Source organism: Onychomys torridus, chromosome 11 (assembly GCF_903995425.1).
Source record: "Onychomys torridus chromosome 11, mOncTor1.1, whole genome shotgun sequence".
Taxonomy (NCBI): Eukaryota; Metazoa; Chordata; class Mammalia; order Rodentia; family Cricetidae; genus Onychomys; species Onychomys torridus.
In genome coordinates this window covers 57,331,503-57,357,847 of record NC_050453.1, presented here as the reverse complement: position 1 = coordinate 57,357,847, position 26,345 = coordinate 57,331,503, and the positions used below count along the sequence as shown (strand labels likewise).

The 26,345-nt window shown below is 53.9% G+C and overlaps 1 protein-coding gene across 1 annotated transcript; it reads left to right on the top strand.

Moving 5' to 3' along the window:
• Positions 1-957: 957 nt before the first annotated feature.
• Positions 958-26,345, top strand: Kif21b (kinesin family member 21B). The gene is made up of 23 exons (XM_036201974.1): positions 958-1,021; positions 3,784-4,212; positions 4,961-5,136; positions 5,572-5,679; positions 6,188-6,256; positions 7,229-7,461; positions 7,609-7,756; positions 7,987-8,181; positions 8,274-8,375; positions 9,486-9,651; positions 9,809-9,860; positions 10,053-10,110; positions 10,933-11,138; positions 11,217-11,294; positions 12,761-12,874; positions 14,659-14,697; positions 16,787-16,923; positions 17,843-18,023; positions 19,079-19,243; positions 19,514-19,631; positions 20,464-20,634; positions 21,118-21,317; positions 22,375-26,345. The coding sequence occupies exons 1-23, from the start codon at positions 958-960 to the stop codon at positions 22,427-22,429; spliced, it is 3,264 nt and encodes a 1,087-aa protein (XP_036057867.1). The 3' UTR covers positions 22,430-26,345.

Here is a 26,345-nt window from a genome sequence, read left to right as displayed (position 1 = left end):
ACCGTCGCTGTGAACCTGCAAGGGATCTATTTGCTTGGTTGTACAGATGAGGCTGAAAACATCTCAATGACTGACCCAAGGTTGTACAATAGAGAGTGAAGGGCCAAACCGGGGTGAAGGCACCCCTACCCCCACCAGAGGCCTGGAAGTCAGTATCCCTCTTGCAAGGTGATGATAGCTAGCTCATTCTGGACAGATAAAGCTTAGGGACAAGCCCGGTGGCTCTGCACAGCTCTGGATCACACTCCCCTGTGACAGAGTCAGTCTGGGAGGTCAGCATCTTTGCTGTTCCAAGGATTTGCAGTGCGGCAGCCACCTCCCGAGGTGCCAGGGCTTAGTGGCACTCCCAGGCACAAGTTCTGGTTGTTTCCAGGAGTTGGGGGGCCAAACCAAACACAGCCAGGGCAGCCTCAGTCAAGGGAAAGGTACCCTGTCAAGGCAATGAGAAGAGACCCTGAGCCAGCTGCCAGGTGGGCCCGCATCCCAGATCCCGACTGGGAGGAGGGATCCCCATTAGAGGGAGAGGTGGCATCTGTACCAAGTCGGGAGCTAGCCATGGGCAGAAGAACTGTCTCCACCCAGCCACCCCTCACTTCCTTTTCTAAGCTGCATCACCATGATGAGGTCCCCATGGCAACTAAGCCTGAGTCAGTAAGCATGCGCATGCAAGGATGGGCAGCAAGCATCCTTCAGATATCCTGAAGCATGGGTGGGGGTAGGCGCTATTGCCATGGGCTCACACAAGCGGGCCCATCAACTGTGCACTTACAATGAACTGCTTGTCAGGCCCCTCTCCCTAAGCCAACATTTACCAAGAGGAGAAAGGAATGAAAGGCGCCGGGCCAGCACCCACTCAAGGCCCAGAGGCGCCTAGCTGCAGAACCTGGTGCCTCCAAGTCACCATCTTGACCCAGTCCCAATTGCCTCAACCTCCAGAGACCCACTCAGAGCTATCAAATGGGTGAGGAGCTCCCAAGCCGGCTGCTGCCCTCTGCTGTGGATGAGTGGACCGGGGTGGAGGGTGTGGATGCCATAGAGGATGTGTGTGTGTGTGGGGGGGGGGAGACGGACTCAGGCAAGTCTCTACCCATATGTGGGAGTCTGGCTTTCTTCGGAAAACCTTGTTTTCTTTGAGGTATAAACAGTCACTTTACTGAGTGGCTCTCTCTCTCCAGAAAGAAGTGGAAGCCCAAACAAGTCCCCACCTTTCCATAACTGTTAAGAGCCCTACAAAGATGGGAGCTCCCCAGACTCTCACCTGCTCACCTGAACTGGTTCCTGACAGAAACGGGCAAAATTGATTCTCATATGTTCACTCTGGACCTCCAGACCGGAAACCTCTCTCCCTACCCCCACCCCCAGACATCAGGGCCAGCAGGCTCCTGCCTTGACTTCTACCTCTGCCCTAACCACTGCAGCTGACACACACACCCTCACAACCACCCCAGGAGGTCATCACTAGCGCCCTACTGACAGATAAAGAGACCCGGAGGGTGTCATTCAGAGTCACAGACAGTGAGGAGCCATTCCAAGCCCAGGCAGGCTGGATGTACTAGCCCTTCCACAGCCCTGCTGTAGGGCTCAGAGAGTGGAGGGAAGCCTCAGGCACGCCGGGAGAGCATGGGCAGCTGCAGAGAGCGAGGCTTGGCATAGCATAGACATCGGAGCTCTGGCTCTGCCCTAAGACTGGACGCTTCCTCCCGAGCACGTGGGTGCTCTTTGGTGAACTGAGGGTATACTGCAGCAGCCTGGGAGGACCCTCCAACTGTGTAGATAAGTATGAGCTCCTGAAGACACCCTCCCTACCACGTGGCAGCCTGTGATGGGATTTCTGGATCCAGTTCAAATACCATTTAATTACTGCAGGCAGATGGTAATGCCGGCGATTGGAGAAGATTGAATCAACATCCCTGGAGACAGAGGGAGCAGGCCTGCCGTCAGAGGCCTCCCAAGGTCTTCAGTAGCCAGCCCCCCCCCCGAGCACCCAAGGTGGGGTGCCACAGCAAAGAAGAGAGTTGAGGAGAGCAGTCTGGGGGAGCACACATAAGGTCAGCCTGGGCTTTAGGTGCCAAGTTATAGGATCCTCCTGGGATTCTATTTTCCTGATATGAGGGGCTCTGTAAAAGAGAGCCATCTAGCCTCTAGCCTCTTGCTAGCCTATTCAAAACACCACGATGCCATTTGTGAGGCGGTTCACCCAGGGGGGAAAAAGGGGAGACAGGACATAGACCCTGGACGAGTCACTAATTCTCAGGACCAATGGTCCGGAAGAGGGAGAGTGTCAGTCTTGTGGATAATGAGCGGCTCTCACAGATGCCTTCCCATGTGCGGGTCACTATCACCAGCCAGCGCCCACTATCACTCATGAGCTAGGGTACCAACCCCCACTTCCTGGCAGGAACCACAGCTCAGCCACTCAGGTAGTAAAACATGAATGTTAGCGTTCAGCCTCTGCTCAGGCTGAGACCACAGGCGTCCTCCTCCTGCCCCTCACTGCTTCCTCTCCCTAAAAACTCCACCCCCATGTTGCTAGAAACTTCCTCCCTACTGCCACTGTCAGAGCTGGATTGAGCACCACATGTCCATTCAGGCAGCGCCAACCAGGGAACTGGGCTGTCCCGCCCTCTAGGGTACACTGTCCTGTGACAGCTGAGCTCATCTCTTGTGCCTGGTGGAGATTTTGAACCCTCAGCTCAACCGGCCAGAGACCGGAGACTTTGTCCTGCCCAGTCCCTCTCATGGCCTAAGCCCCGGCCTGCACTTGGATCACTCAGATTTCTCAGTTTTAGTTTTGGAAGAATTGCGTCACCCTCCCCTCCAACAGCCTCGTCCACTGGTCCCACCCCAGATGACGTTACTTCTGTGGGTTGCCCTCAAAGTGGCTGTGACCTAAAGGAGGAGAAATTTCTCTTTATGGCTGGGGTGGTAGGGGAGGGGCACAGAGGGCAACCACTCAAAACTGTATTCTTCCTAGTGGCATGGAAGGAGGAAGGGTCAGGGGTCAGTTGCCAGGTTCTTCCAACCATGGTTCCCTGGGAGCTACCCACCAGGCCAACACTAGGAAGAGCCAAGTGGGGCATGCATCTTAAGCACAGAACACGAGAAGTTGATCAAGACAGGCTATCTGATGATCCGGATAGACCACACCTAGGTATATTCCAGAAGGAATCAAATACAGGAGAGCACCATGCCGGCACACCCACGTTTATTACAGATTTTTTTTTTCCAGAATGACCAAGTTATGGAATCAGCCTAGGTGCTCATCAGTAGATCAATGGCCAAAGAAAATCTACCTACACACACTGAAATACTATTCAGCCATTATGAAGAATGAAATTACATTATTTGCAGGGAATGGATCCTCTTGCTAAGGTGGGCCCAGGAAACCTTAATCACGTTTTCTCTCATATGTAGTATCTTAACTTAAAATTAAAACGTGAGGAGAAAAGGGAGACCGTGGAAATCAGGAGGGAATCAGGAGGGAACGTTAAGGAGTAAGGGAGATGGATGTAAGATCAAAGTACGTGAGACGAATGCATGGGAAAGGCATATTGAAACTCATCACTATATGTTTGGAATATGTTCTAAAATAGAAAATCTGGGAGTGGAAAAATGGAACATTAAAAACAATTAAATTGACATACTATGGCTTGCAGGCCAGTTAGTTGCCTATTATTATCAATGAAGGCTCTCAGCCTAAAGATCCTGTGACATTTCTGTCCAGGGACAGTGTGAATCTCCCTGCAGACCATCCCTTTATGCATTTTCTTCTTCGTCCTGCAGGGAGGAAGGACCGTGAGGCCCTCTTCGAAAGCGCCCCCGCCCCGAATCTCCCAGAACAGAGCCGGCCTATTCGCCATTTGGCAAACGGCAGCCGGAGCGGCCCAGCCAAGGCTTTTCAGAGGCAGGATCTGGCACCGTGGCTGAGGTCGCCGCGCTTCCTCTGCTCACAAACGAGCAGTGGCTGGCGTGATGTGGGCGGCTGTCCCCACCCCCGCAGCGCTGAGCCGCAGCAGAGAGACTTAAAGGCGGGGGACAAAGGCGGCCAGCCGGAGCCCAGGGCCGCGGGAAGAGCTGAGCTCAGCGGTTCCTTGGCTCTTCGGAGAGCAGGACAGGGCGGAAGCGAAGGGCAGAGGACACAGCGAGGGGGCAGGCTGGAGGGGGGGGGGATGCTGAGAGGCCGCCAAGGGCAAAACACACTCTTGGCAAAGGGTAATAACTGGGTGCATCTGGGCACGTGCCTGAGACCCCACACCCAACCCCAAAGTTTAGGACCCTCACCGTTAAGGCCTCTAGTGACATCATACAAAGCCAGCCAATAGCCAATCACTCCTCCTAGAAGCTCCGCCCAGTGGTGACCTTGGGCTCCTAGAGGTTGGCTGTGCTTTTTTGGGGTGAGATTAGTCCCACCCACTCAGCTACTGGCTAGTTATCTCTCAAGAGTTCCTAACCTACTCTCTCCTCAAATTTGGTATGCCAAGAGGTCCGGGTGAGCTGTATCCCCCGGCTGTCTGTAGTCCACTGTGGCCTGGCCCTTCTGCAGGTACTGCTGAGGCAACTGTAACATGCCTTTGATAGGCTTATCTTTGTTCGTGCCCCCTCCAGCCCGCCCCCACCCCACCCCACTCCCAGATTCCTTACTAATGCCTCTTCAGGGTAGTCCCAACCTCTCCTCGCCAGCTCCCATCTTGAGTGGAAATGACCCTAGAAAACCTCACAAGGCAACACTCTCATAGGGTCCTGAAACTTGGAAAAAACAGCCAAAAGCCCAAGACGTGGTACAAAGACAGAGGCATCCACACATGTATGTTCTTCGTTTTCAGAGCTCTGAAACCCTTCATCCAGGACCTAGCCCTGCCCACCTGACTGCACTCTTGTGATTACGCTCTTGTTACATGTGGAGAAGAAGAGCCTAGGGTTATCTCAGGGGTGCCCAAGCAGGGCCCCGGTTCTTCCCTAGATGGGTGGAAAGAGGAGCAGCCAAGGACTGTAAGCAGAGCCCGTGCCTGCCGATCTTGGCTGAGTGAGGGCCACAGCTTCAGGGTCTCCTGCAGGAGGACTGCAGAGCAATGCTGCCTCAGCACGGAGGCCCATTTCCGCACTGTCCTGAGCCGAGCATGCGCTCACCTCCCTGCGGTGAGGAATGCAAACACCCACCTAGAGGTTACCTAGAGGAGCCTGGATTTGGGAAGCGAGGTGACCCAGGCTCCAGGTCTAGCCAGCTCTCCCTAGCTCTGGGACTGTTAGTCACTTTGTCTCGAAGGCTCATCTCTTTCCTTTCTCATCCGAGAGTCATAAGGATGGGGCCTGCCATGGAGCAAGCTCTCATATGTGGTGGCTGTTGGGGGGGCTGGGATAGACTTCAATGGTGAGGCCACTTCTTCAACAGCTTGTCAAGGTATCTGAGCCCCTCAGGATGAGTGGGAAGGAAATCTTCTGTGTCAGACCCCCAAGTCAGTGATGCCTAGAGGGCTACCTCCCTGACCCGTGCCCTCACAACCGGCCGTGACTGAGCCCCATGGGTCGCTCTTGCCCGGCCCTGCCTCACCTCCACTGTCTCTGCCATCCCAGGTGGCCCTCATGAAACAGATGCGCGAGGAGCAGCAGCGGCGGCGATTGGTGGAGACCAAGAGGAACCGGGAGATTGCTCAGCTCAAGAAAGAACAACGGAGGCAGGAGGTGAGAGCCCCCTGGAGCTCTCAGCCTCCTGCCCTTCTAAGAACCCCCCCCCCCATCCTGCCAAGTTCCTACTGTTCCAGTGACAACAGCACAACACAGCCTATCAGAAAGCAGAGCCACTGCTGGCAACCCTTGCATGCTCAAGAAAATAACTTGAGTCCAGAGAAGGGCATGCATTTCCCAAGGTCACCGGCAAAATCAGACACGTGGAGCTTCCGGTCCAGAAGAAGTAGCCTAGGAAAACTGGGCCTCTCTCTAGTCCAGGTTCATGTTCATTGTAGGAGATAAAGCCAAGAGAATTGTCCTTGTGGGCAGGAATTCCTCATGGCCACCCCAGACAGAAGGGTGCTACTCTGAGTATCATTTTATCTACATTTTGGCAGTGAGGGAATCCCCACACAGGAAAGTCTTGAGCTTTTGGCTACAGAGCTCCCAGCCTGTCTCCAGCCCTGTCTGGACAGCAAGAGGGCTGTTCATGGCTGAGTGTGGCCCAACCCATTTATTCCAGTTTCAGATACGGGCCCTGGAGTCTCAGAAGCGTCAGCAGGAAATAGTCCTGAGGAGGAAAACCCAGGAGGTGAGTGCTCTCATCAGCCCAGCTGGATGTACAGGGCTGGCTCTGGCTCCTAAGTTGCTCTCCTCTGAAGCAATAAGGGGCAGGGAGTGGGGTTGGGGGGAAGAATGGAGAAGGAGACCTACACTATTTGTGGCCTGGATCTCCTTTCATTCATTGAGCACAGCCTTGCCAAATTGTAGTAGCCTGTGAGAAATGACTTCTCAACCAGTGAGCTGAGCCTAGAAGGCAGAATACACACATCTCACCCCCAGTGCCTGGCTGGTCATTTTAAAAAGAGGAAAAAAGCTGGGTGGTGGCGGCACATGCTTTTAATCCCAGCACTCAGAAGGCAGAGACAGGCAGATCTCTGTGAGTTCGAGGCTAGCCTGATGCAATGTGAGTTCCAGAACAGCCAGAGCTGTTACACAGAGAAACCCTGTCTCAAAAGCAAAAAATAAAACAACAATAAAGAGAGAGAGAGAGAGAGAGAGAAAAGGGGCTAGAGAGATGGCCTAGTCAGTAAGTTACTTACCACACTTACGTGGTAATCCCCAGCACCCACATTAAAAACTGGGCATGGTGGAGACAGATGGGTCTCAGAGCTTGCTGGCCAGCCAGTATAGCTAATTGGAGAGCTCTGGGTTCATTGACAGACAGTATTCAAAACACAAGGGAGAGAATAATAGAGCAAGACACCCCATGTCCACCTCTGGCTTCCACATGCTTGGGAACACATGTACATGCACACCCAGGTGTGCACATGCACACACACCTTTGAGAGAGTGAGAGTGAGAAAATGAGAGAGACAGACAGACAGACAGACAAGCATCTCTTGCGTTTATTTTACATCACAGACTTCTTATCCCTTTACAGTCCCAAGCGCTCAGGCCTGCACAGAGCTATCTCTGTTCTCCCCGACACCTCAAGCCAGGCTTTCTGAAGCTCGTCTTTCTTGCTCACTGGGTCCTCTCTTCTTGTCCTCACTGTGCCCAGGTTTCTGCACTGAGGCGCTTGGCAAAGCCCATGTCAGAGCGAGTGGCTGGGCGTGTAGGGTCGAAGCCCCCCAATTTGGATTCTGGGGCTGAGGTGTCTGCCAGTACGACCTCGTCTGAGGCTGAATCGGGAGCCCGCTCTGTCTCCAGCATAGTGCGGCAGTGGAACCGAAAGATCAACCACTTCCTGGGGGACCACCCTGCATCTGCTGTCAATGGCACCCGCCCTGCCAGGTGAGGAGTGTGAGCCGTGCCTGTAGGCAGAAGATCTGGCAAGTGCTCTGGTGCCTGGGCTGTCTGCTTCGGGCTCTGTGTGGGAGCTCAGTAGAGCCTCCGAGGGCCAGAGCAGTCAGCCAAGGCCCCTTTGCCTCTGCCTCCCAGGAGAAAGTTCCAGAAGAAGGGGGCCAGCCAAAGCTTCAGTAAGGCTGCAAGACTCAAATGGCAGTCCCTGGAGCGGAGGATCATCGACATCGTCATGCAGAGGATGACCATTGTCAACCTGGAGGCTGACATGGAGCGTCTCATAAAGGTGGGAACCCCCCTCCTCATCTCTCCCACCCCACTTTCCACCTGTCTGGTCACTTCCTACTTCTCCGGCCCCTTGCTCTTTCCCCTGTCTCCAATCCTCTGCTCCTCATGCCTGTTCTGACCTCTGGATGATCCCAGGCAGGTGGGTGGCTGGGTGTAGGAGCTGTGGGCAGGGCTTGCCTAGGTGTGAGATGCTTTCCCCATTGCTGTCCTCCCCCCAATCCCCCCCAGAAAAGGGAGGAGCTGTTCCTCCTCCAGGAGGCACTTCGGAGGAAGCGGGAGCAGCTGCAGGCTGAGAGCCCTGAGGAGGAGAAGGGCCTGCAGGAGCTGGCTGAGGAGATCGAGGTGTTGGCAGCCAATATTGACTACATCAATGACAGTATCACTGACTGCCAAGCCACCATCATGCAGCTAGAGGAGACCAAGGTACCCACGGGGCCCAGCTGGGTGGGATGGTAACCCTGAGTGGGCTTGGCAGCCCTGCGTGACAGGGGTCTCTGCTTTTTGGTCTCCAAAAGGAGGAGCTGGACTCAACCGATACGTCAGTGGTCATTAGCTCCTGCTCTCTAGCTGAAGCCCGCCTGCTGCTAGACAACTTCCTCAAGGCGTCCATTGACAAGGTGAGCTGGCAGCGCCCCTGCAGCTGGGCAGTCATCACATACCATGGTGGTGAAGCCCAGGGGTTTGGCTCCTTCCTACCTGCGTCATCCACAGGCCGGGACAAGCTACTGAACCTGCAAGCTCAGATTCTCTGGCTATAAAACAGGAGCTTTGACCATACAGAGCTTGTAGCTGGTTGTAAAAATGCTGCACGTAGGGGCTTGGCACACTGCACAGCTTCAGTTAAAGGTGGCCAGGCCCATCCATAGCAGGACTGGGCTTGGGTCTGTTGGAGGCCGAGGGAGAAGTGTGTGTACATTAGGGATTGGGGAGCAGGAAACAAAAATTTCACCCCCACCCTCACTTCTGCCTACCGGAACTTCAGGAGTCAGTGGGCCTCTCTCCTTGATCTGTGGCCAGAGAATGTGTTTCTTCCTATCCTAGGGATGAGTCTTGGGGACAGACACCAGCTAGTTTGCATAGAGTTAACTGGAAAGAGGTTGGGAGGCCATCCTGCCCAACTCTTAGGCAGACCCCCAGTGGCTCCTCAGTGTTGCTTTGTGTCTTAGGGGACTGTGTTAGTGTGCTAAGGCTGCCAAAATGTCACAGACTGTGGGGCTGGTGCCCTAGGGAAATCCCAAGTCTAAGATCCCAGTGTCAGCTGGGTGGTTTTTCTGAAGCCTCGCTTCATGTCCGTTCTTTCTTCCCGTGTCTTCACGTGATCTTTCCTCTGTGTGGCTTGTCATGATCTATTATTGTAAGGACACCAGTCATACTGTACTAGGGGCCACCCCTATGACCTCAAATGATCCCGTTTCCCACTCCATAGAACCTGTCTCTAAGTACAGTCGCATTTTAAGGTAACAGGGGTTGGGACTTCTATGTTGAAAGTCCACCCATAACAGAGTATACGCTAGAGTGACCTTCACTAATGTGTGCGTGTGTGTGTCTGTGTGTCTGTGTGTGTGTCTCTGTGTGTCTGTGTGTGTGTCTCTGTGTGTGTGTGTCTGTGTGTGTGTGTGTATGTCTCTGTGTGTGTATGTGTGTGTGTCTGTGTGTAGGTGCCTAGCAGCTATAGTGTCAAGCACAGGCCAGGAAGAGTGAGCCCAGGCCTTGTTCTTTGCCCCCAGGGACTCCAGGTAGCACAGAAGGAAGCCCAGATCCGGCTGCTGGAAGGACGGCTGAGACAAACAGACATGACAGGCGCTTCCCAGAACCACCTTCTCCTTGATGCTTTGCGTGAGAAGGCCGAGGCACACCCTGAGCTGCAGGCCCTCCTCTATAATGTGCAGCAGGGTATGCTTCAGTGTGGGGAAGGCTTCCCAGCTCCCAAAACTCCCCTGCCTCAGAATTCCCTCAGAAGCCTTGTGATCCTTGTGGGTGAGATGCTGGATCCTCATACTCTGATAGGGTCTCTCAGCCACTTTCTCCCTCCCTTCCCCAACTCCCTCAGAGAATGGCTATGTGAGCACAGATGAGGAAGTCTCCGAGTTCTCTGAGGGAAGGTGAGTTTTCAAGCAGGAAGTCAGCGGTGCCTCACAGCATGCACCTGGGGACGGAGGAGGGGTTACCGTAGGGCCCCAGGGCTAAGCTTGGGTTTTCAGGTTCTATGGGACCCATATTTCTAAGTCCTAGAGAGACTTGGAGAGTTACAGTATAACTATCATAGTCCTAAACTTTCCTGCCTTCTTCGTCAGCTTTTCCCAGTCATTCACCATGAAAGGCTCCACCAGCCATGATGACTTCAAGTTTAAGGTAAGCCCTGCTGGGAATCAGGCTGTAGGTTTAGTAGGGCCAACCTATGACAGCCTGATCCCTATGAGTATAGGTCCATGCCTCCAGCCCCAATTCAGTTTTGTCCACAGAAGAAATGGAGATACCAAGAAGGATCTCCTGGCACTGGAGGGGGTGGGTGGGAGACTAACCTAGAATTTGCTGTGTAGACCAGGCAGCCCGTTCTCTTCAAGATGGGAGAAATACCCAGAGCCCCTAAGAGCCTATTTCTACACCTAGTGACATCACTGTATCCAGAGACTCCGCATCACAGAACACCTCCCTCCACCCCCAAGACTCTGGGTCAAAGCTGACTCGGGCCCTGGTTCTTTTTCTTGGGATGATTTCTTCTACTGCATTGAAGTCCACAGTAAGAAAGTTTTCTTCTCAACAGTGAGGGATTAGTGACGGACCAGCAATGAAGACTTCTTATTAAGTCAGATGTAGGAAAGTGCAGACTTGAGCCACGAGTTCTGCCTGGTCCTGGAGCGATCTGATTAGATCAGTCTGGATGGATGCTCTGTGGTCTGCATGGTAAAGGGCTCTTGCATCAGCAACTTTTCCTCAGGCCAGGCAGTATCATTTCCCTCAGGATTTACCCACGTCTTCCATACTGGAGCTTGGACCCACACTGAGCTAGGTCCTCTGCGCCCTCTCTCTCTCTCTCTCTCTCCCTCTCTCAGTTAGAATCGCAGCCTCCCATGCACCTGGGATAGCAGGTCCGTATCATCAGGCTCAGTTCTTACTTTACCTCCTGTGGTCCATCAATTAGACAAATTGGTCCACTCATCCTTCCTTTCCTAGGGTGAGCCTAAGCTATCTGCCCAAATGAAGGCTGTGTCTGCGGAATGCCTGGGACCCCCATTGGATAGTTCCACCAAGAACATCACCAAGTCCCTGGCCTCCCTCGTTGAGATCAAAGAGGATGGAGTGGGCTTCTCCATCCGGGACCCCTATTACCGCGACAAGGTCTCCCGGACTGTCAGCCTGCCCACCCGGGGCAGCACTTTGTAAGAGGGGGATCCTGGTATGTGGGTCAAGGTGGGCAGAAAGTTGGGTCTCAGATTCACTGGACCCTTCTTCCCTAGCCCCCGGCAGTCTCGTGGTGGTACAGACACATCCCCTCTGACCCGAAGAAAGTCTTATGACCGGGGGCAGCCAATCAGGTGAGAGCATGTTCTAGAATCTGTTCAAGTCACTGTCCAGTCCTTGGGTGCATGCCTGGCTCTGAGATTCTTCTCTGGATTATCATACACACTTGCTAACACAGCCCTTTATGGCCCCATGGTCTTATACTTACTCTGAAGAGGTGGGGTGGTCTTCACAGCTAAATAGTGAGGTGTCTGTGCTCAGAGTGATCATTGCAGCCTGTGAGAGGCAGGGGAAAAACTTGCTCCAGACTCCAGCCTTCCCTCTTCACCAAAGCAGATGCCCACAGCACCGGCTTGCAGGTGGTCTTGGTGGAGCAGAGTTGGAAGGACCTCTGTATACTTGTAGCCTAACATCTGTGGACTCAGAGAGTACACTGAAATTGTGGTCTGAGGATCAAGCTGAACTCAAGATGCCAATCCAAAGGGAGGGGAATGTAAAGACAGCTTTCCAAAGAGGGGAATGAGCAGGCCACCACAGTCGTAGACTTTCCCTTGAAGAAACTGAGATCTCATGGTTCACAGTTCAGCTCCTTAAAGTTGTTCTGAACACCAAATCATGGAATCAGAGCCGGAACTGCTCTTAGGGTAGATGGAGAGCCGGGCTCCTGCGAGGAGCTGATGATGTTTTCAATGATGTCTGCATCACCTTGTTTAAATAAAGACACTGTAGTTACTGTATACCATTGATTGATAGTATTGAGCTCAAACAGGGCACTGTAACTCAGGCCCCAACAAAGCTTGCCTAATCTTTCTGGGCTTTCTAATGCTTAGCAATATCAGAGAGGACTGTTGCAGTATGCTTTGGGACTATTTCAGAAATGGGCATGGTAGCCGACACTTGCAGTCTTAGCACCCAGGAAGTAGAGGCAGAGGCCAGTTAAAGCTTTGCAAAGGCAAGACCACCCTGGTCTAAATAGTTTGTTCCAGGCCAGACAGGGCTACATAGTGAAATCATGTGTCAAAACAAACAAATAAAATTCATCACTAAGAAACACAAAAATGTAACAATAAATAAAGCCAGTAACTAGCATCAACAGGACACTTGTTTCCAGGATCAGGGCAGAGACAGCATCAGCTAGAAGCACACACACATTTGAGTTACTCAAGACTTCCATGGCATGATGTAAGTCTGAGAATCACACAGAAAATGACCGGGAGCACTGACTGTGGGATTACAAACAAATTTCAAAGAGTAAGCATCTAGGGGCTGGAGAGATGATGTCTCAGGGGTTCAGAGCACTGGCTGTTCTTCCAGAAGACCTGGGTTCAACTCCAAGCTCCCACAGGGGCTCACAACCACCAGTCTCTCCAGGTCTAGAGTATTTGATGCCCTCTTCTGGCACTGCTTTGTACACGGATAAAATGCAGATGGAACACCCATGCACATGAAATAAATATTTAAAGACCTCATCATTGGAAGTCCAATGCTGGCTGGACTTGTGGATAGGGTGTGGTCACTGATGACTGTTCTCATCTCCCAGATCCACAGACATGGGATTCACACCTCCATCATCACCTCCCACTCGGCCCCGCAATGACCGCAATGTCTTCTCTCGCCTCACGAGCAATCAGAGCCAGGGGTCAGCACTGGACAAGTAAGAGCAGGCCTGAGGAGAGCCAAGGAGGGCATTGAGGCTGGGAGGGAGCCTGTGGGGGCGGGTCAACTGGGTAGACTCCAGCCCGTCGGTTCCAGTTCCTCTGAGCCGTGAGGCCCTTAATACTCTCATCTTTTCTGTACTGGCCAAGGGTCTCTCCTTCCCCCCAAGCATGCTGGGATGCCCGGAAAGGAAAAGATGCAAGTTCCCTCACTAGAGTGGGAGAGTCAGGAGTGGTAGCCGTGGGGGCAAACATACCAGAGTGTATTCTAGAGCGTCCCCTTCATCTGCGTCTGCTGTCTTCACTGTTCTTAAGCTCCAACTACTGTTCTACCTGATTGCAAAAGCATTGCCAAGTGGACAGAGACCTCTGAGTCATCTCCATGGGGCAGGCTCAGCTCCCTGTATTCACAGCTCCTGATGTGGTGCTGTAGTTGCTATGGGGATCGTTCTCTTCACAGCCATCCCTGTATTCAGAAGGTGCTCAGCCTTGCTTCCCAGTCTGCTGGATGTGCATGATTCCAGAGGAACTGTCAATCAGCCCAAGAATTGTCTGTCTTCCCTGATTTGCATAAGAATGTTCCAAAGCAGAGCCCAGGGGCTTTTGCCTAGAAAGCCGTCCAGAATCTGTGCCTGCTGACTCTAGCTAACTTTGACAGCAGGACTTTGCTTGGGGAGGACCTCATCATTCCTGGTTTTATTTCTGTGCTCCCCCAAGCCCACTGTGACTATCTTCAGTTCTATGGTTACCCAAGGGGCTCCTTTCTTTCTCCCTGAAAGCTTTCCTGCCATGAGGAGCAAGGATGTTGTGACCTTCAGGGGAGCCCTAGGTTATAGACCGCTTGTCCTTGGTTCATGATACATACTCTGCCCACCCTCTCACAGGAACATCCCCTTCTGGCTCAAAACACCGATCCCTAGATGCTAAAACCATGAGGGGCAGACCCAGCAGGTCAGCATCCTGGGTACCGTTCTTCCCCAAGTTTAAATCATCTCAGTTCCTACTAAAGAAGCTGTGGGATTCCTGGCCCTCCCCATCCTGATACACCTCTCCCCAGTGCCGTGCAATTGACTTGTTATTATTTATTTACTTATTTTGTTTTGGAAACGGGGTCTTGGCATGTAGCTAGACTAGTCTCAAACCCTTAGCCTTCTGCTTTATTCTCCTAAGTGCTAGGATTACAGGCATGCGCCCCTACATCCATCTTAAACTTGTCCTTCCCCCAAACCCCACAAATTAGGGTCGGACTCTGCCCATCCTGGCCTGGTCTACAGGCTCGGGTCCTATCCTGTGGTCCGTTCTTGCGACCCACATGCAGAACAGCGTTAACTTCTAGACATGGTCTCAGGGAAGGAAAGAGCAGTGGGGCCTTCCTGTGTCCTTGGACAGGCTTGAGCATTGCCGGGGTGGTACAGCCAGCCCCAGCTTACGCAGTGGGCCAACCAGAGAGCTTGGAACTAGCAAAGAGAGCCCTGGAACCATCTCCCCAAGCGTGGGCTGGCCTCCCACTCCTCCTATGGCCCTCTCCTCACCCCTACCCTGCTAGCTGAGAGATCCCCTGGTGGTCCGCTGCTGGGGGACTCTCCCAGCTCCCAGGCCGGTCTGTCCCCACCCCATCCCCACCACTCTCCTTGAAGGCCCCCCTCCCCTGCCTCTCTCTGCCTTCCCTGAAGAGAATAACCACCCTCTGACCCCCCTGCGCTGTTGCTGCTGATGCCGCTACCGCTGTCCTGTGTGTGTTTTCCTCTCTCCCCTAATCCAGCTAATTTTCTGCCCTTCCCAGGTCTGATGACAGCGACTCCTCTTTGTCGGAGGTCCTGAGGTACACACAGAATGTCTCTCGTGTTTGATTCTTCTTGCTCTCTCTCTTCTTTTGCTCTCTGCCTCATGCTACACCAGTCCCTCCTGCCTGAACCCCTGTCCTCAGCATGCAGCCCCTCCTCTCCTAGCCCCTGCCCCTTCCACATCCATGGCCCTCCTGAGACTTCTTCTTGCCCCATGGTTCCTTCCTCTCATGGTGACCCCATGGCCTCAGACTTATGCCATGCCTGGCTAGAGCTAAGGGCTTGTGATGGGGGAGGGTGCAGTTGCTTGTGGCTAGCCTTGTTCTCTTCTCCCTCCTGCCCTGGGCAAGGTGGGGAGGGACGTGGAAGCCTGGGTTGGACTGGAGTTGGAACAGAGCTTCGCTGAGCAAGAGGTAGCAGGGGACCTTGTCAGCCCGCTGGTCTTTCATTGAGTGCCCTTGGCTGTGGGGGCTGTTTGCGGCTCTTGTAACTTAGCTTGTGCTGGTGGGTGAGTCTTGCAAACTTCAGCTCTGCGGAGCACCAAGGGAGACAGAGCACGGCTTGTATCTCTTAGCACATGACTTGTGGCTGTCTGCTCCCCTTCACAAGCCCACAGGACAGCCAGAGGCTGGTCCCTTCAGCCTGCTGAGCACAGGTCCCCGCAGCAAGGGGGAAGACTTAGAACCCTGGCAGCAGAAGTCTCTCTTATAAGGCCAAAAGCTCCCTCTAGCTCGCCAGGCATGCTCTCTGCTTACCATAGCCTGCCATACTGTGGTTCACACCGCTGATTTTTCCTCTGCAGGGAGGCCCCTTGCCAATAGGTGTTACCAGTAATACGCCAGTCTCTTTAGAGCGCCGGCTCCTTTTGATGCATTTTCACGGCAATCTTGGCCTAACTCAGCCCAAAGCCGCATCACAAGCTGGGAGCAAAAGCAGGGAGCTATTTGTGCATGTGCTTATCTGGCATGTGGGCATGTCTGACTAGTGTCCTGGTGTTGCACCTGGCCAAAGCAAGTCTTGCAGGACCATGCACGAGTGCTACAAGAGCTTGTCAGTCATCTCAGTAGACCCCCCAGCCATTGTGCCACTGTCTGCAACAGCGGTCTCCTTTGAAGAGCTAGAATGTGGTTTTTGATGTAACCCAGCTGGGTCTCATCCCTAAAGACCTTCCCAAGAAAGAAGAAACCATCCTCAGAACCCCAAGAGGTAGACATAGCAAAGCCCTTATGGTACTTGGCTCGGCCTTATTCCTGCTCCCAAAACATTGTGCAGAACAAGCAGGTACCATTCCAGGTCCACGCAGGTGCAGACAGGTCCAGGCAGGCTTGCTCCAGAGAGGCCCATGAATCCCAGCTCCGAGCTGGGCTGCAGTCCCCTGCCTGATCCATCCCTGTGGAGTTTTTAGGGGATGGTGTTTTGTTTGTTTGTTGGCTGGTTTGCTTGTGTTTCACAGGTTTTCCTATGTGTGCCAGGCTGGCCTTGAGCTCCTTGTATAGACCAGTCTGGCCTCAAATTAACAGCAATCCTCCTGCTTGAGCCTCCCATGTGCTGGGATAACAGGTCTGTGTCCAGCCCTGATTTATCCCTTTGGAAATGATAGACGCAGGTCTGAACATGCTGGTCCAACTGGAGGCTCTGTGTAGGTGTCTGTCTGCCTTCCTGTTGGAAGGTGCCAGCCCTAGAACACTGACTGGCAAATGACGTGTGGGGAGGGTGATAGCCTGGACATCCTTCTTCTCTCTTGCCTTCTCCCTGTTTTTTTTTTTTTTTGCCGAAGAAGCACGGAGACTGCTGGGAGCCACAGAGGCCAGTGCTAGCACTTGGACCTCTGCCCCACCCCACCAGGGCAGGCTGCACGCCTGTCTCTGTCTCCAGGTTAGGTACCCTCTCCTCATCCTGTACTTTCCAGCATGCCTGGCATGGGCTTCTCCGGCAAGGCTGAGGATAGCAGCTGCAGTTCTTTCTGGCTCCCAGACCGTGGTGGAGTTTTGCTAGCAGCCCTGGAATCTCTCGTTATTCATCATTGTCCCCTCTCAGCCCAGACCCCTCTCTCCCGTGTGCCTCAGTCAGCCTGGCCACGGTCTCCTTGGCTGACTGGCACATCCTCTTTCCCTCTCTCCCGGGAAGGGGCATCATCACCCCCATTGGCGGAGCCAAGGGAGCACGGACGGCCCCTCTGCAGTGTGTCTCCATGGCCGAGGGCCACACCAAGCCTATCCTCTGCCTGGATGCTACCGATGAGTTACTTTTCACGGGGTCCAAAGGTGCGTGGAGACTTGAGGGGCCAGTGGGGTTAGATTCTCTCACCCACTCCACATTGCTTTTCCAGAGTGGGCTGTGAAGGCAACAGCATACAGAGCCCCCCTCCCCAACCCCAACCCCCTAAGAGTTGAGGCTATGTGGAGAACTTGCTTACCACTCCTGTCTTGGACCTTGGCTCAAGGCTCTCAGTCAACACATTCCTGGCCGAGCCTTCGCTCCCCCATGATCCTGCGGGCTCTACCCCTACCCGCCCCCTCCAGACCACCTTTAGACATTTGGGGAAGCGTCTCTGAAGCCCTGCATCTCTGCTTTTTGATACCTACACTTCCTCCCCACGTCATCTCTGCACCTGCCCGTCAGTTCCTCTGGTCTCAGCAGCAGGAGTTCACAGTCCGACTACTAATCACAACAAAAAAAAAAGTTAAAGACCTGACCAGAAGAAAGAACAAATTTGTAGCATGCATGCATAATAGGGACCTGTGTATGCACATATGAACATATGTATGCATATATATGACACACACACACACACACACACACACACACACACACACACACATTTATACATACAGGAGAGGGGATGGATGTCAACTGAGGTGTGATGGACTGGTTCCAAGTTTTCCCATGTTTGCTTGCTACTTGATCATTTGTAGGAATTTTCTTACAGCGCAGGACACCTCAGCAATGATCACAGAACTCGCCATTATTTGAAGTTCTCAGCCACTTCTCCATCTCCTGAGTTTTTTTTGTTTGTTTGTTTGTTTTTTGTTTTTTAATGAGATTGCACATGCATGCATGCTTCTCCCTCAGACTGGAGGCTCTGAAATGTCTCCACCAAGTGTGACCCCCCACTCTCTTTGGGGGAGCTTCCTGGCTCCTGACATCAGCTCTTCTTCATAGCCTTTTCCCTGTCTCTGGCAGACCGTAGCTGCAAGATGTGGAACCTGGTAACAGGGCAGGAGATCGCGGCCCTCAAGGGCCACCCCAACAACGTGGTGTCTGTCAAATACTGCAGCCACTCTGGGCTGGTGTTCTCTGTGTCCAGCTCCTATATCAAAGTGTGGGACATCCGGGACTCGGCCAAGTGCATCAGGACCCTCACGTAAGTGTTGCACTCCCAGGCCTGCTTTATCAGACTGCATTTGAGAAAAGTGCTTCCCCACTTAGGTGCCCACTAATCACAGTACAGCCCGATTAGGTGGGCACGGAGGTCCTTACTGGCCCATAGGGTTGCTTTGACTCCAGGGGGACAAAGTGTGGGGGGAGACGGTCTGTGAACGGCAGCAGTTGGTGAGCCTTTGGCTTGCCTCACTTTGTCTCAGTTCTCCAAGATCTCCCATTTGAGATGGACTACATAGATAGCCCTAGGAATCCAAAACACCAGCAGAGGGCAGCAGCCTCCAAAACCAGGCCAGCCACCTGCCTCACAGATGAGCCACCCACCGTGGGCCTGAGCAGGGACACAAACTCTCCAGAAGTCAAGTTCTGTTCTTATGTGTGCATTATAAGCCACAAATTGTTTAGTTTGATGCTTGAAAAGCAAACATAGAATATTTAGGGCCATGAGCTTACTCTGCGTTGATGATGTCACACATTTGACTGAACCTATAGAATGCAGACCGCCTAGAATGAACCCCACTGTATGTGATGAGCTTGAGTGATGTGTCTGTTACAGGTTCGCCTGTTGTAGCAAAGGCTGCGGTGTGGGGTGTTGGCAATGGGGGAAGCTATGCATGCTGGGAAGGAAAGAGGTATATGGGGAAACTGCCTTCCGCTCAGTTTTGCTGTGAACCTAAAGCTATTTTTTTATGCAGTCTGGGGGAGGGGTAGTACACATAATGAATATTATCACCTTTTTCAATGGATGGGGAAACTGAGGCTTAGAGAAGTTAAGTGATTTCTCCATGGACCAGGTTCAGCGCCTGCCCCTTGCCTCTTACTCGGTCTATTCAACCTGCCCGTGCACCCCAACAGGTCATAGAGACATGTTGGGTAGAGTGTAGCTCTTCCTTCATCCGGCCTCTAGAGGAAGTTGTTCTGCCCGGCATCCTGGAAGAAGTGGTTTTTCCAAGCTGGTCTGAGTGAAGTTCTTTCATTTCCTAGCCTGGGTGGATAGACTTTTCTGACCTCTGGCTTTGCTATTTTCTCTCTGAGTAGATCCTCGGGCCAGGTGATCTCAGGAGACGCTTGTATAGCCACATCTACACGTGCCATCACCAGTGCCCAGGGCGAGCATCAGATTAACCAGATGGCCCTCAGCCCCTCAGGCACCATGCTGTATGTGGCTTCTGGCAATGCTGTCCGCATCTGGGAGCTTAACAGGTCAGTGAGCTGTCAGGAGAAGAGGCCCCCGGAAGGACCGCAGGCCTCGGCACGGTGTGGCCACCCCAGTGTGGGCAGGACCTCGGCTATGCCTCCAGTGCTCCACACTATGAGCTTGTCCCGTGCCTCTGAAAAACTTGGTCCTTGATCTTGCGTTGAAGGGGAGGAAGACCGGCCTAGTCTAGTCCAGGTCAGTTTCCCTCCGACCCCCTGCTCTGTCCTTGGTGCCCTCCCACCAACTATCCCCTGTTCGATCTCTCCCCACGGTAGGTTCCAGCCCATTGGCAAACTAACCGGCCACATCGGCCCAGTGATGTGCCTGACAGTCACTCAGACTTCGAACCAGCATGACCTCGTGGTGACTGGCTCCAAGGACCACTACGTGAAGGTACCTACAACCACTTTGACACTAGCTGGGGTCTGACTGGAGCCAGCTCTGCTCTGGGGCCTGAAAGATACTGTTCTCACTATTTCCTCCTATTCTACCTTTACCCTCTGTTACCCGGGGCACACATAAAAATACAAGGAGACGGGTTGGGGATTTAGCTCAGTGGTAGAGCGCTTGCCTAGCAAGCGTAAGGCCCTGGGTTCGATCCTCAGCTCTGAAAAAAAAAAAAAAAGAATGCAGAATACCATCGCATTCACACAAGTCAGTCTTCAGCCGGGCGGTGGCGGCGCACACCTTTAATCCCAACACTAGGGAGGCAGAGCCAAGTGGATCTTTGTGAGTTCGAGGCCAGCCTGGTCTACAGAGCGAGATCCAGGACAGGCGCAAAGCTACACAGAGAAACCCTGTCTCGAAAATCCAAAAAACAACAACAAAACAAACAAACAAACAAACCAAGGAGACTTCTGGGAATTGCTGCTGGAGAGGGCATCTCAGAGGAGACAGGGAGATGTGTGTCAACAGTGAAGGGCCTAAAATTATTCTGTAAATGAAAAGTTAACGGCCTAAATGGGTGAGGATTTCAGGTAGAGCCTCTGAATGGGGTACGATGCAAAATTAAAGTGATAAACAGGGAAGAACACAAAATATGCAAACCCCACTCACTTGGTTTGCTCTCTGTGGCTATAGTTGGGCGCTGTGTGTGGCCAGAAAGAGGGAAGAGGTGGTTAAAAGGGAGATGGAGGTGGGAGGGACCATGGCAGTGATCTCCCGGGAGTGCTCAAGGCCTGCCCCCAAACACCCCCCTCTGGGCTCTGCCCCTCTTCCCCTGCAGATGTTCCAGCTGGGCGACTGTGTGATGGGCACCATTGGCCCGACCCACAACTTTGAGCCCCCTCACTATGACGGTATTGAGTGCCTGGCCATCCAAGGAGACATACTGTTCAGTGGTTCCAGGGACAATGGCATCAAGAAGTGGGACCTGGGACAGCATGAACTCATTCAGGTTCGCGGGGGAGGGAGGGGTGGAACGGTCCAGGCGAGGCCCCAGGCAGACCTTAGCAGAGCCCCTCCGAAACCGTCTCCCAGGCTGTCCTCACCTCCTCTCCCTGCAGCCTGCGGTGATTCCACCAGGGCCCTCTGTACACTGCTCTCCATGAAGTCCTCGCTTCCCATTCGCTGTGAAGTACCCCTTGTGGAGTACTTGACTTTAGCCTAGCTCTTCTGAAGACCTTTCCAGCTGTGCAGATTCGGGAGTTTGAATGTAGGAACTGGGCGGAAGGACCCATCTGGGCTTTTGAGTCCCCCCCGGCACAGCGTAGCTCAGCATGGCTCCTGGGAATGATGGGGTCTGCCTGCATGATAGCTGTGGGCACCAGGAGCTAGGAAGTATCCTTCCACCACTAGCCAGAGGGATGTGTGTGTTCCTGGGGCCTTGGGGGCAGGCCCTCTCCCTTCCTACACCTCATCAGCCCTGACCCTCCCACAGCAAATCCCCAATGCTCACAAGGACTGGGTGTGTGCCCTGGCCTTTGTTCCTGGCCGACCCATGCTGCTGAGCGCCTGCCGGGCAGGCTTCATCAAGGTCTGGAATGTGGACAACTTCACCCCCATTGGTGAGATCAAGGGCCATGACAGCCCCATCAATGCCATCTGTACCAACAGCAAGCACATCTTCACGGCCTCCAGGTGGGTGCTGGGCAGGAGAGCCTCTCTGCTCCCTTCCCTCTTCCTCCAGTCAGGAGGTTGGCCATTGGCTCAGGGCTGTGCAGCTGTCCTCACAGATCAGATTCACAGAGCAGAACCCCACAGAGCCCTCCTCTCTGTACCTCCTGTTCGTCTTCACTGAGCACTAAGCACCCTAATGTCCCGGGTGCTGCCCTAGGCAGGGGATCAGGGAGCCACCGGGCCCCAGGCCAAGACTTGTCTTCCCAGCCATCCCAGTCACTCTCTGACCCGTGCAGGAGCTGAGGCCTGCCCTGCCCCTCCCACACCTCTGCTCCTCCGGCTGCGGCTGCGGCTGCGGCCCCCTGTGCAGGCAGTGCCAGGCCCTCAGTCCCAGGGGCGCTACTCAGCTGGGTTTCTTCTTTTCTCTCCTTGTTCCCACCGTGCCCCTTCTCGCCCCTCCCATCTCCTCCTACCTCTCCTCTCTGCCTCTCTACCTCTCCCCGTAGTGACTGCCGGGTAAAGCTGTGGAATTACGTCCCTGGACTCACCCCCTGCCTTCCTCGCCGAGTCCTGGCCATAAAGGGCCGCGCCACCACCATGCCCTGACCCCTCCGCAGCCCTCCTCTTTCCTCTCTCATTCCTCCCCTCTTGCCTTTCCCTGTCTCTCTCCACCTCGATCTGAGCTGCTTCTTCACGGTATGAGATTGTTTTACTCCTGACCTTCTTAATCTCCCACTGTGCCCTGCCTGGCCCAAGAGCTCGCCCCTCCAACCTGTCTTGCAAGCATGAGCAATGGTGCAGAACCCCAGGCAGCAAGAGCAGAGGGGGAGGCATTGAGGCCTGGACAAAACTAAACACCAAGAAAGCCCAGGACACCAGCCCTGCAGGGTCCTGGAGACCAAGGCCTGGGTCCTCCCTTTGCTCGGTAGCCTTCCCGTGCAGTCCCCACTGCTCCTGAGTAGTTTACCTTAGTGGGGGGGGGTGGGGGTGGGGGAAATCTGCCCAGCCGTTACTTCCGGGGGCAGCCAGCTGGGCTCACGTGACAGCTGAGCCCCCATCCTCACTCTGTCCTCCCCAGTGACCTGACAGTGAAGTTCTGGAGCATGCGGCGGCTACCAACAGCCCACCCTTGAAGTTAGGACTGAGGGTGGCCAGACCCTCAGACCCAGCGGCCTACACAGCATGGAAAAGGAAGCTGTGGCCTGACCTGACCAGACCAGCCAGGTGCACTGAGGACAGAGGGTGTGGCCCTTCTCTTGCCCTGCTTCCTCTCGCCATCCCCTCGGTCCCTCCCCTGCCTCCTGAGAGAGGAGAGGCTGAGGAGGGAATCAGCTGTGAAGCCAAAGGGCATGGTCCATCCCATCCCCCCACCCCCACCCCAACTTCCTTGTCCTCCCCACAACTGGCCACATCCTGCTGAGCCAGTCCTGCCCTTCTCTGAGCCCTCAGCCTAGGGTGACACTGAGGGAGAAAGAGCCCTAGCCACCCCGTCCCCCATCCATCCTCCAGTGAGCTAGCCTCTTCCGTGTCTCCTAACCCCACCTCTGGAGCCACTGCACCTGCCTCTGAGCCCACCAAGGTAGTTCTCAGGTAACCATGGAAACCAGATGTAAGCAGCCAAGTCCCGCAGCCGACCCTAAGCCCTATGGCTGCCAATAACCAACCCCCGTGGGGCTCAGTCATCCCCTGGGGTCCCCTTCTGCTGAGGCCTCAGTGGAGCTGCTTAAACAATTCTTTTGGGGGGTGGGGTGGGGGGAAGGTCAGCAATACTACAGTTACTTAATTTATTGTTTTTTTATTTTTATGTTTCGCTGTTGCCTCCTGGAAACTGACTTGAAGTTTCTTCCCATCTTCTTCCCTCTGCTCTTGGAGGGAGGGAGGGGATCTTCTCTTTGGCGCTCCAGCCCCCTTTCTGTCTACCCCTTGCCTCCCCCTTGGTGTGCAGAGGAGGGAAAGGCCCCCTTTTGCAGCTCTGGCCACTGCCCCGGCTCTGCCCCACCCCGGTTCTGCCTCACCCCAGCATACCCTCTAGTATAGTTCAGGTCTCTAGGCCGCCTGATGCCATAGTGCCTTCCTCCATCCTGAGGCCTGGCATCATGCTGGGCAGCCTTATGCCAGCCATGCCCACAGCCCACATGTGTCTTCTTATGGGCCTCGTGCCCACAGACCCTGAAGGTCAGAGAGTCCACCCAAGACCAACAGCCCAAGACCAGGGAACCCATGCTCCCGAGAGTCCGGTGTGGTCTAATGGGGTCCTGTCCACTAGGTAGCGGGTTGGGTAATAAAGACCAACCTAACCCCCCAGCTAATTATGTTTCCATCCCAAGGGGACAGGGAGCCTCCTCAGCTTCTTTTTTTTTAGTTGTTCTAGAAACAGATTTCCAAGCCTTAAAACCAGCCTGGGCCAAAGGCTCTCCCTTTTAGATTAGCAAGAGGAGGCTCACACTCTTTCCTTGCTTCTCCCATGGGGCTGTGGACTCAGCTGCAGGGATGAGGTGGAATCAGTGTCTGGCGCCCCCTATCGGAACAACTCTGAATTTGTAAGATTAGACCTTGAGAGGGGTCAACTCCATCCTTCAGCCCTGGCTTCCCCTGCCCCTTAAGCTGCTCCACACTTACTTCACTGGTCATGTGCTTCCGCCGTGAACCCCAGCTCCATTCAGAGGACATGGTGACTTTGTGGACTTTGGAGAGGTAGCATAGTACCTCTGCACTTAGCTCTTCGCCCTCTGTGGCCGGGTACATTGGTGCCTGTCCATGTGGCCCTGGGATGGGAGGGAGGGTCCCTCCCTGCTGAGGACAGACCCTCTCTGAGTCATCCCAGAGCTGTGTCCAAGGCTGAAACGAAGACGATCGTCCCGCTTATCGGTGGCCCCTGCCGGACATGGTATTAAGTCTGAGTAAGTGGATATTCACAATGATGCATCTGACAGCTAGAACCTGGACAGTCTCTCTGCCATGACCAGAAATCCTCCTTCCTCTGCTCATCCCGGGAGTGCTAAGAAACTGCCTTAGCACTCAGAAGTGACCACGTCTTCTCCTCCACCCCTCTCCACCTGAATGGAAATCCTGGACCTTCCATCCTGTAAGAAAACCCAGAACCTATCTGCATGACTGTTTACAAACTACAGAAACACATGAGACTTATCCTGACTCCATGGTCTGGGCTGCCCCAGCCTGGGGTGCCTGTACTGTATAGCTGCAAGGCCAGTTCCTGTACAAAGCGTGTGGTCTTACAGCCCCGTGAGAGGTGCTCACCGTCAATGCCCCTTCAGCCATTTCTGATGGGTCCCTACCTCATGACGGGGCTGCTATGCTGTCCCAGCGAGTGTCATTCACTAAACTTGAAATCCTTTGGAGTTCTGAGCGCATCATCCCCAAGCCATTCTGAGCTGAGTCCTGGGAATGATGGAGTCCCTGCCCACTCTTTCAAGGGTGTCCAAGGTACATGGTCAGGGCAGAACCCTAGCTCCACTCACTGCACAAGCATCCTACATGTTGGAAGCACAAACTGGTTGTGACTGAGCACAATGGCAGGTCTCTGGGTAGACGGTATGGGCAAGCTTGGGCCCAGGAGGCTTTTCCCAAATGGGCTGAGTCTTAAGTTAGGCTAGGGATGTCCATGTGTGTGGCTGACTCACCCATGTACTTCTGGGACTTGTCATATTCTTGTGCCCCATCCTAAGACTTGAGGCCCAGGCCACATCTGTATGCTAGGGGACCCTCCCTAGACCCCCATACCCCAGGCCTTTAAAAACCTGCATATAGCTGTACCCCACCATACTGAGCCTGAAGAGCCTGGACCCAGGCTCCCACCTCCTGAACTAACCTCTACATCCATGCTTCTGAAGCTGATCGGCTTCCACCTGGACGGGACTTGTCTACTGTGCCCACTCTTTTAGGCCTTCTCTGCACAATCCCAGGCCAGGACCCGTTCCAGTATTAACCAGTTCAGTGTTTGCTCTTGCTGAAGAGACTTGACTCTGCAGCAGCCAGATCCTGGAAGGCTGTGCCTGGAGCAGCCTTTAGAGACTACCAAGGAGAGAGAGAAGGCAAAGAACAAGAGGCTGACCCAGCCCAGCCTTTGATGTGGTCAGAGCACCACCACCAGCTACTTGAAAAGGAACAGCTATGGACCTGGGAGTAGCCTCCCACCCTTGTGCCAGCTGCAGGCTTGCAGGCTTGGTGTTGTCTGAGGCTGTGTGGCCTGGTCAGAGGGTAGTTTGAAGCACAAACCCATGTGGGTAGGCCGCTGCCTCGCTGGGGCATTTTCGAGCTACCCATTGTGGTAGCAGCGTGGGCAGGAAGCTGCTGTGAAGTCGGGGTATCACCCTCTGTCCCGCCCTCTCCCAGTTCCTGGAGGCCTCCCCTGGAGTCTGGGCTGGGTGCAGCCACACACCCTTGGCTAAGCCTGCTTTGTTTGTGTGGGCAGGACCTACCCTGCAGGAGCAGTGAAGGCCTTCCCAAACCTGGGGCATCTGTCCCTTTGTCCTTTCAAACAAGAAACTGCTGTTGCTTCCTCTGTGCAGTGGCCGGTGACCCCACCGCGCCTCCCTGAGCCCAGGCTGCCCCTCCTGACTCCCGAGTCTTCACTGCTCCTTATGTGCAAGAACAGAATGTGCAGGGGAACTTGTCTCTTTGACATCTTTGTTCTGTCTCCTGTGCCCAGCCCCTTCATCTCCAGCACCCAGTTGACCTCCTTGACCTCCTCCCCTCCACCTTCAATCCTAAAGGCTTTGTCAGAAAGGGGCAAGTTGGTACTGCTGAAAATCAGAGATCACTGATGTCTTGCTGCCCTGCCCTGCCACCAACTCTTAAAGCCGTTGCCCCTGCCCAGGCTGCCCCTGCCCAGGCTGTTGGGTCTCTGGGCCCATGCGCTCTCCTATCACATGGTAGCACAAGGTGTGTATATGTTTTGTACCTCTGCTGATGACTGTACATAGTGTATGAAAGTTATTTAAGCCTCATGCTGTACATTTCTGTTCTGGAATTGGATGTGTGTGCTCTAAGGATTTGTCATAAATAAAACCCGAATGATCATTGTCTGAA